At 45.1% G+C, this 12,923-nt stretch overlaps 1 protein-coding gene across 1 annotated transcript in view; it reads left to right on the forward strand.

Moving 5' to 3' along the window:
* The first annotated feature begins 465 nt into the window (after positions 1-465).
* Positions 466-12,923, forward strand: part of LOC310787304 (uncharacterized protein) — a 22,997-nt gene continuing 10,539 nt past the window's right edge. The window contains exons 1-6 of the mRNA XM_083648689.1: positions 466-1,247; positions 1,731-2,931; positions 7,706-7,767; positions 10,783-10,887; positions 11,946-12,083; positions 12,761-12,909. Of these exons, the coding sequence (XP_083504815.1) occupies positions 764-1,247; positions 1,731-2,931; positions 7,706-7,767; positions 10,783-10,887; positions 11,946-12,083; positions 12,761-12,909 (2,139 nt within the window). The 5' untranslated portion in view covers positions 466-763. The remainder of the gene's footprint in view (positions 1,248-1,730; positions 2,932-7,705; positions 7,768-10,782; positions 10,888-11,945; positions 12,084-12,760; positions 12,910-12,923) is intronic.

Raw genomic sequence — 12,923 nt, forward strand, 5'->3', positions numbered from 1 at the left:
TCATCAGTGATGATGTCATAGATGTCATCAGTGCCGAACTTGGGCTGTTTGTCTTTTGATCCCAAAATAGGGTTTACTTCATAAAGGATTTTGAGTGGTTTTGTGTCTGCATTCCTGTGTAAACAAGGTTTCTCTGTCATGTCTGCCAATAGCATCATGTTGAAATGGGTTTGTTACATTGAGGAAATATATAGATGTGTTTTGTTTGTTATCGAGAGTGACACGCACGCACACGCGCAGACGCACACCCACACACACCATCAGCACACACGGACGTGTGTGAGTGCGTGCAGCGGGTGGGGTTTTGGGGGTACTCGCGGCAGGCAGTCCGTGTGTGCACGAGCCTCTACGTGCACGAGCCTCCGTTATCAATCAGCACAAACCGATTATTGATGTCGCCGTTGCGCAGCCGCCCCGCGCGCCTCCCGTCACATCCATGTTAACGGAGCGGAGGAGGACTCGGTAACGGCTAGCGTTTAGCTCACGGCGGGGCGGATTTCTCACGCGTTTTCCATGTTTTGACGTCGCAGCTCGCGCACCGTTGAGCGGATTTAAACTAACGGGATTGGAACTTTAAATGGCTGTCCTCGCGCAAGCAGTTCGCCGCTGGGCTACCTAGCTAGGTTAGCTAGCTTGCTAACCGTTAGCTATAGGAGGAGGACGAGGATGTGCTTGCAGCTAGCTAGCTCCCCAACTGTTTATTTATATCAATGTTATGTAAGAGCAGAGCCCGCTGTAGCCTAGCTAGCTATAGGCAGTCATAATGAATGACGCTCTGCAGCAAGACAACATGTCTCCAGACTTCGTCTTGATGCGCCTGGTGTCCGCGGCCGAGTACGACCGCCTGGCCGAGCCCGAGGAGCGGAGGTTAAACCCGGGTAAGCCCCTGCTGGGGCACCACGGGAGCAGCATCAGCAGCACCGGCTTTGATTTGGACCCGAGCTGCAGCCCCGCCGGCTCCACGGGCCTGGGCTCGGCCTCCCCGCACTACAGCTCCCCGCTCCCCGGGAAAGGCGAGCTGGACGGCGGGGTGATGTTGACACAGGCCCCGCTGCCGCCGGGGGGCTCCGAGGCGCCTCTGTCCCCTCCTGCCGGCCCGGGCACGGCTCAGCTGATGGTGTTCCAGAACCTACTCCGGTCCGGCGGGCTGGAGCAGCCGCTGTCCCCGGGCTGCCTGCACGGGGAGGCGGACAGACAGCTGGACGCTCCCGGTAACAACACCACAGCCTCCACCGGGCCTCACGGCGGTAAGGACGACAACCCGCACTGCGATACAATACAATGACAATAAAGCATCACATCACACTGGTTGTCAACCCTTTTCATAGCATGGAGCCCTGCTTAGGACGCGCTTTGCCCCCATTTGATGACATGTTGTCTCTCGGATCCAAATGTGAAAGTGCTTCTTGTATTGTGACTGTCTGTATTGTGACTGTCTGTATTGTTGATATATAGAGCAGTGAAACTATACAGTCATTCTTCTACATTCTCTAATTGTGTTAACGTTGTGTAAATTCAATGATATTGACGTTGAGAACCACTGCAAGATAACAACACATATACAAAGCTATACAGATAACACAAAGCATATTTGCAGATCAGTAGAAACAGGAACACTCTACTGTTACCATGTCCTTCAATAAATGATTCAAATGATTGAGTTAGTTTCAGGACTTGGTGCAGGCTTTTCACTTGTCAGATGCACAACTAAAAGCTCCTCTCCTCTGCAGGAGACAGCATGCAGCAGCAGCAACAACAGCCGCAGCACCTCCAGTGGCACCCGGTGCTGAAGCTGTCCAAGGTGGTGTCTGACAGCTCCCACAATGCACAGCAGCAGGGGGCGTTAGATTCCGACGCCGGCTCGGTTCTGTGCCACCGACACCGCCTGCTGACAGACCGGCTGGCCAAATGGCCTCCGGGCCTGTTGGAGCAAGCCTTGCATCTGGGCCTCCTGGAGCCCAGGAAGAACTGCCCCTCCTCTGGGGCAGAAGACCCCGTGCTCGCCCTGGCCCGGAGGCTGGGGCAGCTGGGGCACATTGCTGAGCTGAGGGAGGGAGGGGAGGAGGAGATGGTGCTCCCTCTGCCCCGCTGCTCCTGCCACGGCGTCCTGGCCTCGGGCGCGGGCGGCATGGGGCCCGGCGAGGACCCGAGCGAGACCAGCGATGCTCTCTTGGTTCTAGAGGGCCTGGGGTCCGAAGAGGTGGGAGGCCTGCGGGAGGGAGGAGGCGACGGCGATGCGGGGGAGATGGGGGATACAGAGAAGGGAGAGTGGGCAGGGGGAGGAGGGGGGATGCCTGGAGGAGCGGGGCCCATCTTCTCCAGCGGGACTCTGAGCGGTTTGATGCGGCAGGTCCACAGGCTGGCCGAGGAGGCTGGGGTCTGCACCGACCAGAGCTGTCGTCCCTCGCTGGCCGTCCTGGGCGCTGCCATGTCATTACCGCCGTGTGCTATTCCCCTCGCAGACCCCCACCCCGCCATCTCCAACGCCTCCACGCCCGGCCCCTATCCTGCTGCCCAGGCTACGGCGGCCCTCGCTGCACTACAGCTCTTGCCGGACGCCCTCCTGTCCTCCGGCCCACGGCCCCAGCATCAGCACCAGTCCCGCTCACAGCCCCAGAGCCGAGCCACCACCCCCAAGTTCGGCGTGGCCTCCGGGGGGGCGGGGCGGTCGGCCTCGCCCCTGGTCGTCCTGGAAGGGGAGGTCGGAGGAAGAGGAGGAGGGGAAGGAGAGAAACCGGCCCGGGGGAAGTCGAGGAAAGGGGGCTCTCTGAAGGTGCGACTCAGCAAGTTGTTCCGAACCAAGAGCTCCAGCGGGGGTTCGGGGGGCCTGCTGGACAAGCGGCCCTCCCTGGCATCCTCCACCTCCTCTGGGGGGAGTCTACTCGACGTGTGGGGGTCCACCTCCAGCAACACAGAACCGGACAGCGCCAGGTAAGGCGATGAAGGAGTAATAATGATATTTACAGTATACTTTAACATGGTAACAGAGTACTAGACTTTAACATGGTAACAGAGTACTAGACTTTAACATGGTAACAGAGTACTAGACTGTTCCAATAAGAAAGAAGATTGAACTGTCATACAAATGTGGTGATAAGAGCAGTGAAAGACAGTTTTGTTTACCCATCTAATTCTCTGGGCTTTTAAGAGTGAAAGCTGCTGGAGGGTGCGGCCACAGACAGTATATATATATATATGCATGTACAGCAGGCCTATACGTTCACAGACAGTATATATATATGCATGCACAGCAGGCCTATACGTTCACAGACAGTATATATATATATGCATGTACAGCAGGCCTATACGTTTACAGACAGTATATATATATATATGCATGCACAGCAGGCCTATACGTTCACAGACAGTATATATATATATGCATGCACAGCAGGCCTATACGTTCACAGACAGTATATATATATATGCATGTACAGCAGGCCTATACGTTCACAGACAGTATATATATATATGCATGTACAGCCTATACGTTCACAGACAGTATATATATATATGCATGCACAGCAAGCCTATACGTTCACAGACAGTATATATATATATATGCATGTACAGCAGGCCTATACGTTCACAGACAGTATATATATATATGCATGTACAGCCTATACGTTCACAGACAGTATATATATATATATGCATGCACAGCAGGCCTATACGTTCACAGACAGTATATATATATATATGCATGTACAGCCTATACGTTCACAGACAGTATATATATATATGCATGCACAGCAGGCCTATACGTTCACAGACAGTATATATATATATATGCATGTACAGCAGGCCTATACGTTCACAGACAGTATATATATATATATATATGCATGCACAGCAGGCCTATACGTTCACAGACAGTATATATATATATGTATGCATGTACAGCAGGCCTATACGTTCACAGACAGTATATATATATATGTATGCATGCACAGCAGGCCTATACATTCACAGACAGTATATATATATATATATGCATGTACAGCAGGCCTATACGTTCACAGACAGTATATATATGCATGTACACCAGGCCTATACATTTACAGACAGTATATATATATATATGCATGTACAGCAGGCCTATACGTTCACAGACAGTATATATATATATGCATGTACAGCAGGCCTATACGTTCACAGACAGTATATATGTGCATGTACAGCAGGCCTATACGTTCACAGACAGTATATATATATATATGCATGTACAGCAGGCCTATACGTTCACAGACAGTATATATATATATGCATGTACAGCAGGCCTATACGTTCACAGACAGTATATATATATATGCATGTACAGCAGGCCTATACGTTCACAGACAGTATATATATATATATTAGGGATGCACGATATATCGGCAATCATATCGGTATCGGCCGATGTTAGTCATTTTTTTACATATCGGTCATATCGGTATCGGTCAGATGTTGCAATGTTAATATCGGTTATCATTATCAGCCAAATTCTTCACATTGATATGAAATAATGCAGTAAATCTATGATTTATGGGCTTTTCCAAAGGCTTTGCAAATAAAGAAATGCATAACTTTTGTGTTTTTCAGTATGTACAAAATGTGATGATCATAAAAATGTGGTTTTATACAGATCATATCGACATCGGTAAATATCGGTTATCGGCCATAACAGCAATGTTAATATCGGTTATCGGCATCGGCCAAAATTTTCATATCGGTGCATCCCTAATATATATGCATGTACAGCAGGCCTATACGTTCACAGACAGTATATATATATATGCATGCACAGCAGAACTATACATTCACAGACAGTATATATATATACCGTATATGCATGTACAGCAGGCCTATATGTTCACAGACAGTATCTTTATATATATATGCATGTACAGCAGGCCTATACGTTCACAGACAGTATATATATATATATATGCATGTACAGCAGGCCTATACGTTCACAGACAGTATATATATATATATGCATGCACAGCAGGCCTATACGTTCACAGACAGTGTATATATATATATATATATATATATATATATATATATATATATGCATGTACAGCAGGCCTATACGTTCACAGACAGTATATATATATATATATATATGCATGTACAGCAGGCCTATACGTTCACACCACAAGCAACTTGAGAAACTAGACGCTCGTATTCCTTGCATCATCGACACTCAGAGAATGTTGGTCTGCTGATGATCGCAGTCACCTTGCCTCGCTTCCTCTTTTGTCGGCACAGAGAAGTTGTCTGTAGCTGAACTCCTGTTCATGTTGTAGCACCGCCCACATCATCATGTCCCGCCTCCTGTTCATGTTGTAGCACCGCCCACATCATCATGTCCCGCCTCCTGTTCATGTTGTAGCACCGCCCACATCATCATGTCCCGCCTCCTGTTCATGTTGTAGCACCGCCCACATCATCATGTCCCGCCTCCTGCAGCCTGCAGCACTGAGCGTAAGAGAGTCATGCTATGATGATGATGATCAGATGCTGGTGGGAGGCTCAGGACATCTGCTGAACAGTGTTGCAATCATGTGATGTTTTGTGAGAAAAAGACCAACAACAAAAACAACCAACAAACACAGACGTCCTGCGGTTTAACAAACTTCATTCAAACAAATGTTAGGTTAGTCTGGCTAACAACAAGGTGCAGCATGTGTTCTGTACAGTCATGTAACTTGAGTTTAACTTGGAACCTCGTTACTGTAGCTGGGTATTACTATCACCACTGATTTCCTGAATCGATTCTGATTTACGTTTCGATTTGATTTTCAATTTGATAGGGATATTTCAGTTACAATACAGTTTTTTTCCATTGGTTATAAAAGAGATTCTCAGAGAACTGATGCTGTAAATTATACAAAGAACCCTCTAACATGGTGAATTATAAAAAAATATTACCGTAATTTACATTTGACCCCAAAATAGTAACATGAACACACTACAGCAGTCAAAACAATATAGAATAGCAAAAGTCATATATTAAAGATTGATCTTGGAATTTTATGAATCAATATCGAATCATTAAAATGAAGATCGACTTGAAACCTTTTTTTAACCCAGTCATAAAATCTTTCCTCTGAGTTCTAAAATGTTTTGGTCTTGCTTGCAACAATGCCAACTTTAATGCTCGCATTGTAAGTAGCCTTGAATACGTGTGCGAGCCAAATGTCTAAAATCTATTTTTAGCACGCTCCTAGAGATTGCGGTATGTTTAGTATTTCAGTGAGTCGCAGATATTTTTTTATTGTTGTCATTGCGAAAATCATCATTCCTGTGAAGGAGACTGAGGCGTTACCGTGACAAAGGCATCGCCTGGCTACAACATTTCCAACTTCCTGTATTATGCTCTGTCCCCAAGAGATGCAACCAACAAACAATTATCCATTTAATAACCGTGATACAATTCTTGATGGTTAGTAGTATTACTGTTCATTTTTTTAAAATGATCATTAAAACCGCGAAGGTTTGATTACCGCGATTATGGCTGCTACCTGCTGCACAGAGCGCTATTTGCTTGTTTATTATTGGCTGTGTTATTATTTTAATGTTTAAGCAAAGAAAAAGCCCATAGTGCTAGATTTAGATTAGATTTAATTTGAGGAAATCACGCTGTCTTTAGTATTTTTGTTGTATATTCAAAGAAGCAACGTGAGACAAACTGTGAACTGATCAACTCTATTTAATAGTGTAGCAACTTGTCAACTCTCTCTGTCTGTAGGAAGTAATGAACCATAATAACCCCCCAGACTCATCCTATAGGCTCTCTTCCGGGCAGGATGAAGCTAGCAACAATTTTAGCCAGCAACAACTTTTGGGTTAGGTTGTTTTAGGCTTAGGGTTAGGTTTAGGGTCAGGGTTACTAGGGTTTATGGTTAAAATCGCTAAACCAGAAGTCAGATTGTGGGAGATTGTTGCTCAGTTCATGGAGATTCCTCTTCCACAGCTTCCTGTTAGTCACCACATGTGAATGAAACAACATAGAAGATTCAACGTAGAAATAGAATCCAAAATTTTCTGCCATAGGCATTTTGTGTACCGTAATTTTATATATATATATATATATATATATATATATATATATATTAACGATAATTGATCGTTAATTTTCCAAAATTTTGATTATGGACATTTATTCAAATGCCCATCCCTAGTTTCTAACTTTGCCTGTCTCTAATACACCCTTCTCACGGGGGCCATTTTGTGTCGAAAAGGCAGGGTTAACACAGGTGTAACCAAAACACTAATGAGGGTTTCCAACTTCCATGATTGGAATGTGGAAACCCTCATTAGTGTTTTGCTCGCACCTGTGTTTATTCTGGCCTTTTCGACACAAAATGGCCCCCGTGAGAAGGGTCTATTGTGAGGGAGAGAGGTCTTTTTCACTGCACTTTCCCTGCTGGCCATTGAATCTGAGCTTGTTAGGCAGCTACATTTGGAGGACATTATGCCAGTTTGCACTGTCGCCAATGTAATGTGTTCAAGTAGCAATGCTGTTGACGCCATGTGTTTTCTGTTGTTGTTGTGCCTTGTGTCCTTTTTATATATTTAAATATATTTTTAGATATATAAAAAAATTGCTGATGCCGCAACTGAAGCGTGTTATTCTGTTGCACTCACTAAAAAGTCATTGTGGAGAAGTTGTCTGTCTTTTTAAATGTCTTTACCTTCTCTGTGTGTCTGCTAGGCTGCAGCTCTCCAGGCCCCAGAGTGCCTTCTCACCCCTGCCCTTCACTCCCGCATTCACCGGTAAGTGTAACTCTGTGTGTGTGTGTGTGTGTGTGTGTGTGTGTGTGTGTGTGTGTGTGTGGGTGTGTGTGTGTGTGCGTGTGCGCGCGTGTGTGTGCGTGTGTGTGTGTGTGTGCATGCACGATGTGTCTGTGTGTCGTGTGTTTGGATTATGGCATGACACACAGACACATCGTGCGCGCGCGCGTCAGTGGCACAAACCACCCCGGGGGTGGTTTGTGCCACTGACATGCGCGTGTGCGTGTGTGCGCGCGTGTGTGCGTGTGCGTGTGCGTGTGCGTGTGCGTGTGCGTGTGCGTGTGCGTGTGCGTGTGTGTGTGTGCGTGTGCGTGGGGTATTTTTACCTGACATTGTGTGACCGTTGTCGGCGAGCGGTGCGATGCATCGCTCCCGTTCAGTGATGTATTACTGAACGGGCCTACCGGGGCCTACCCAGGGGCCCAAGAGCTCAGGGGGCCCATAACCCTATATATATATATATATATATATAAGGGCTATATTATGGATTTACTTGTACGTCTGCATATGACACTAAAAGTTATAGAACACATTTAGGAGCAGCATCAACAGGCATGAGTGAAACAGCTCAAGGGTACATAAGACAAAAAAGGTTGGCAACCACTGGCTTTACACCACTGATGTTATTCAAAATAGTTGTCCAAGTCTAAATGAGGATAAAACCCCACCTATCTTGTCTCCATACTTTGTATCTCTCTCATGATTAAAGTCCTACATTCCCACATCGCCCTGCTGTAAATGACCCATGTTTAATACATTTTGAAAGCTGTGGTGCAAAAGAAAAGGTGAGAGGAGGAAGGAAGGAGAGGCTGGTAGCAAAGGCAAGTATGAACAGACGGGGGAGAGTTTCAAGCAGAAGAGTTTTAATTAAAAAGAGGAAGGGTGGATGAGAAGAAGTAACAAAGAAAGGAGATAATTTGGTAAATGAGTTGTGACACTTTGAGGCCTCTTCCCCTTCCTCTATCTACTTCTCATCATCCCCAGGATATTATGACACACACTGCCTGCCTGCATGCACAGATAGCACATGGAGACACACACACTCCAAGAGTTTCCATATCGTAGTTTCAGTTGGTTAGGTCTCACCCTGACACACAACCAGGCAGTAAGACAAATCAACCCAGAAACTGTGTCTGACTGTCTTAATGGTCACCTTGTATACAGTAGTGACCAGGCCTTACACAGGAAGTTGAATGGTTAAATAAGATGCTTTATATAGGAGAGAGCAGGGCATGTGGTCACACTGTTCACTCATCAGTGTATTTCTCACTAGTGCCTTACTACTGAGAAACAATATTTTTCAGGAACACTTTATAATAACTGTATGCTATGAAACTACAGTAAATAGGATACTTAGTTATTCAATATAGTGATGCGGACATTCCTTTCTTTACTTTGAGTCTCTTTTAGTCCAGCACCAGTTTTTTCAACTGGTGGGGCGATGTGTGGGGATGTTACAGTATTTAGGGTCAGCGCTATATTTTTTACAGAATGTTCCAGAAGTTTATGGACAATTAGAGGGTTATTGTGCTTTTGGCTTTAATTGAGTGTACCTGCACTGTAAATCCTGTGTTAGATACAGGTGAGTTTATTTCTTGTTATTGTGCTGTTGGCTTTGAGTGTTCAGGTGGCTGTGGTGTAAATCCTGTTGAGATGCAGGTGAGTGCATGTCTTAGTTATTATTCTGGCCTTAATCGTGCCTATGTGCACTGTGAGGGGGGGCCTTTATGCATCCAGGCCCAGGGGCCCGTCATGTCATAATCTGCCTATGCTCCCGCTCGTATCTGCTGGACATTCATGTTTGTTCTGCTTTTTGCTGTGCAGAAAATTAATTGAATCTAGTATTAGCATGGTGGAAATCAATATCACGATAATAGGATTTTTCAGTATATATCACGATATATTTCATATATGCTTAATCACATTAAGTAATCAAATTGATGGCTCATTGAGCCGAATGGTAATGTTAGGTGTGATGTCAAATGAAACAGAAATATTCAAATAATATTTGGACCATATCTCTCTCTCTTTTTAGAGTTTCTAAGTACAATTTGCTTGTCATCATAATTTTAGACCGTAGAAATTATAATACAATTGGACGGACAAACCCCGTCTTTCTTTTTTCTTTTTTCTTTTTTACCTTTATTTATCCATGTTAGCCTCATTGAGATTAAGAATCTCTTTTTCAAGAGGGACCTGGCCAAGAAAAGCAGCATACAATTACACAAGTTGCAGACGCCACAACAAACATCTCATAACATTACAACACTACATGGTACACACACATTCAGTGATTCATAAAAGCAAGTTAAACTATGTTATTGGTCACAGACACACATCAATGCAGAGACGCCATGAAATGTGTCCTCCGTGTTTGACCCATCCTGGCTCGTCCTCCTCCATGGTTCAGGCCAGGAGCGGTGAAGCACCCGGGGACCAACTTCTTCCAACCGCCACTGGTCAGATGACAATCTTCTGCATGCTTTTAGTGGGGGGGTTATATATATGGAGGAAACCCTCGGGGAGCACAGGGAGAACATGCAAATGTGTCGTGATATCAAAATATGTTCATATCATCATGACATGATTCCACTCAAAGACAGTAAACGATAATATTGAATTATCGCACAGCCCTCATCAAGTAAGCAAGTGACTCCTGCAGGAAACTGCTTGTGTTGTACTGGATCTTATTTCTAGTAGATTTATCAGCCGTTTCCTTTCCTAAACTCCTTCAAAAGATTCTTCTTCTTCTTCTTCTTCTTCTTCTTCTTCTTCTTCTTCTTCTTCTTCTTCTTCTTCTTCTTCTTCTTCTTCTTCTTCTTCTTCTTCTTCTTCTTCTTTTTCTTTTTCTTCTTCTTCTTCTTCTCATCAGCTCTTCTTCTTATCATCAGCTGTTCTGCTGCACACTAACCTCCTTCACACTTCTACTTTAACATTTCTATCTCTCCTCTGTGTGTGTGTGTGTGTGTGTGTGTGTGTGTGTGTGTGTGTGTGCAGGTGAGACGGTGTCTCTAGTTGATGTGGATATTTCTCGGAGGGGGGTCAACTCTCTGCACCCCCCGACCCCGCCTCCCCCGCCCAGACGGAGCCTCAGTCTGCTTGGTACTCTTTCTTTCTTTCTTTCTTTCTTTCTTTCTTTCTTTAGTTTCTCTTTTCCTTTCTTCCTGTCTTTTTCCTCCCTCACACTGTAAAGGCTTCAATCTACTTCTGCGTCCTGCGGCTGACTGCCGGCGAGAGCGAGACATACATACTCAAACGTCACTCAGCACGTTGGCTGCAGTAACACCTCCGAGACACTAGGTGGCAATTGTGGCACACTCCGGTGCACTCCTGTCCATTACATATGATGTAATCGTGTTGTTTACTAAGTTGCAATCATGGCGGCAAAGCTGTATGCTATGGAGGAGGCTTTGCTAGATGAGGAGCAAGCAATGTTCAGTCATCAAATGGCATTGTTAGATCAGGAAGAAGAGTTAGTTGTGTTAGCGTTATTGCATCAGGAAAGACAGAAAAGAAGGAAGAAAAGCGGATATACGTACGCGGCCCTTGGCCCACCTCCGAGGTGGCCCAAGGCAACAGCCAATCACAGCTCTTGTGCTGGTCACGTCACGTCACGTCCGCGTCAACACTGCCGAGTCACATTTTTACTAGCCAAAACATGAACCAAATGTGGCTGCTGGCTGATAGTTTGCTGTTGATGACTACAGTCACAATTTGGATGTGCCATATTTTCTTTATTTTTACTCTATTTTCCACAATTTAGAACAGTTAATTTAGAACAGTTAATTTAGAACAGTTAATTTAGAACAGTTAATTTAGAACAGTTAATTTAGAACAGTTAATTTAGAACAGTTAATACATCAGATTCAGAACTATGAAACAACACAAATGGGATTATGCAGCGACCAAAAAAGAGTTAGAAATGAGTAACACAGAAGATTCAGTCAGGTGGGTCCAGACTATTGATTGGTAGTTTATGAGTAAATAAAGTCAGACAAAACTAAACATGGATGGATGATGCGTACGTAAACAGGTAGATAAATAGATACATATATAAATATCATAGATTCAGTATAAGATAACTGTGCAACATAAACTGTAGATAGACAGATGGGTGTGTAGATAAAATGCTAAAATATTGACGCTGTTTGCTGTTCCAGATGACTTTGGCGGGGCTCCACAGCAGCAGGGGCCGTTCGTGGAGCGCAGTGTGGGGGCTTCCATGCAGTCTCTTCCCCCGCGGCCGCTGGCCCTGCCCCCCTCCCTGAGCACCATCCAGCACAGCCTCAGCCTCAACGGTGAGACACGGCAGTATCAGGCCCTACGAAGAAGAAAAATAAATATATATAAAAAAAAATATATATATATATATATATATATATATATATATATATATATATATATATATATTTATATATAATCGGTCGTCGGTCTCTTCTGATTCTAGACTTTGTTGAATCTAGTTATAGCTGAATCGCTTGGTTTGGCCAAGTACAACTATCTTTATAAGCATTTTACAAAAATGTCTACGGAAAAGTAAATGGCGGAAAATCCCTTGGTTCGTATGCCTAACGCGGAAGATGGCGTGACTTTGGCACTTTATACCCAGAAATCCTGTACGGTGAGGTCAGTAAAGGTCACACAGCTCAGAGGTCAGTAAAGGTCACACAGCTCACTCATGTTACTCAGCCCAGCTGGTCTGTGATGATCAAAGTGGGGCCTGGGCACCACCCGGGGTCCTTGAGGGGGCTCCAGGGGGTCCCCAGGAAATGCATCAATTGTTAACTTGTTTGAGGGAAAACCCAATCCGAGGACGAGGAATGAAAACCACTGAGTAAACAAGCCACTGTACAGTAGTTGAAAATGGTAAAGAAGGTAAATCACAATGAAAAATCATAGTAATAAAAAAAATCTGAATTGTCATTTAAGACTTAATCTTGTGTGTGTGTGTGTGTGTGTGTGTGTGTGGATCCAGACACCTTCCTGCGGGGTTTGCCGAGGCCGGTGCCCTTACGTCCTGACGGCCAGCCCGCCCCTCCCAGGCTGGGGCCCCGCCCCCTCCTCTGCCCGCTCAGCCGGCCCGACGCCAACAGCTTCGCCACCAGCCTCCGGGAGCTGGAAAAGGTTGCGACCTTTCT

Source organism: Poromitra crassiceps (assembly GCF_964638095.1).
Source record: "Poromitra crassiceps genome assembly, chromosome: 13".
Classification (NCBI taxonomy): Eukaryota; Metazoa; Chordata; class Actinopteri; order Beryciformes; family Melamphaidae; genus Poromitra; species Poromitra crassiceps.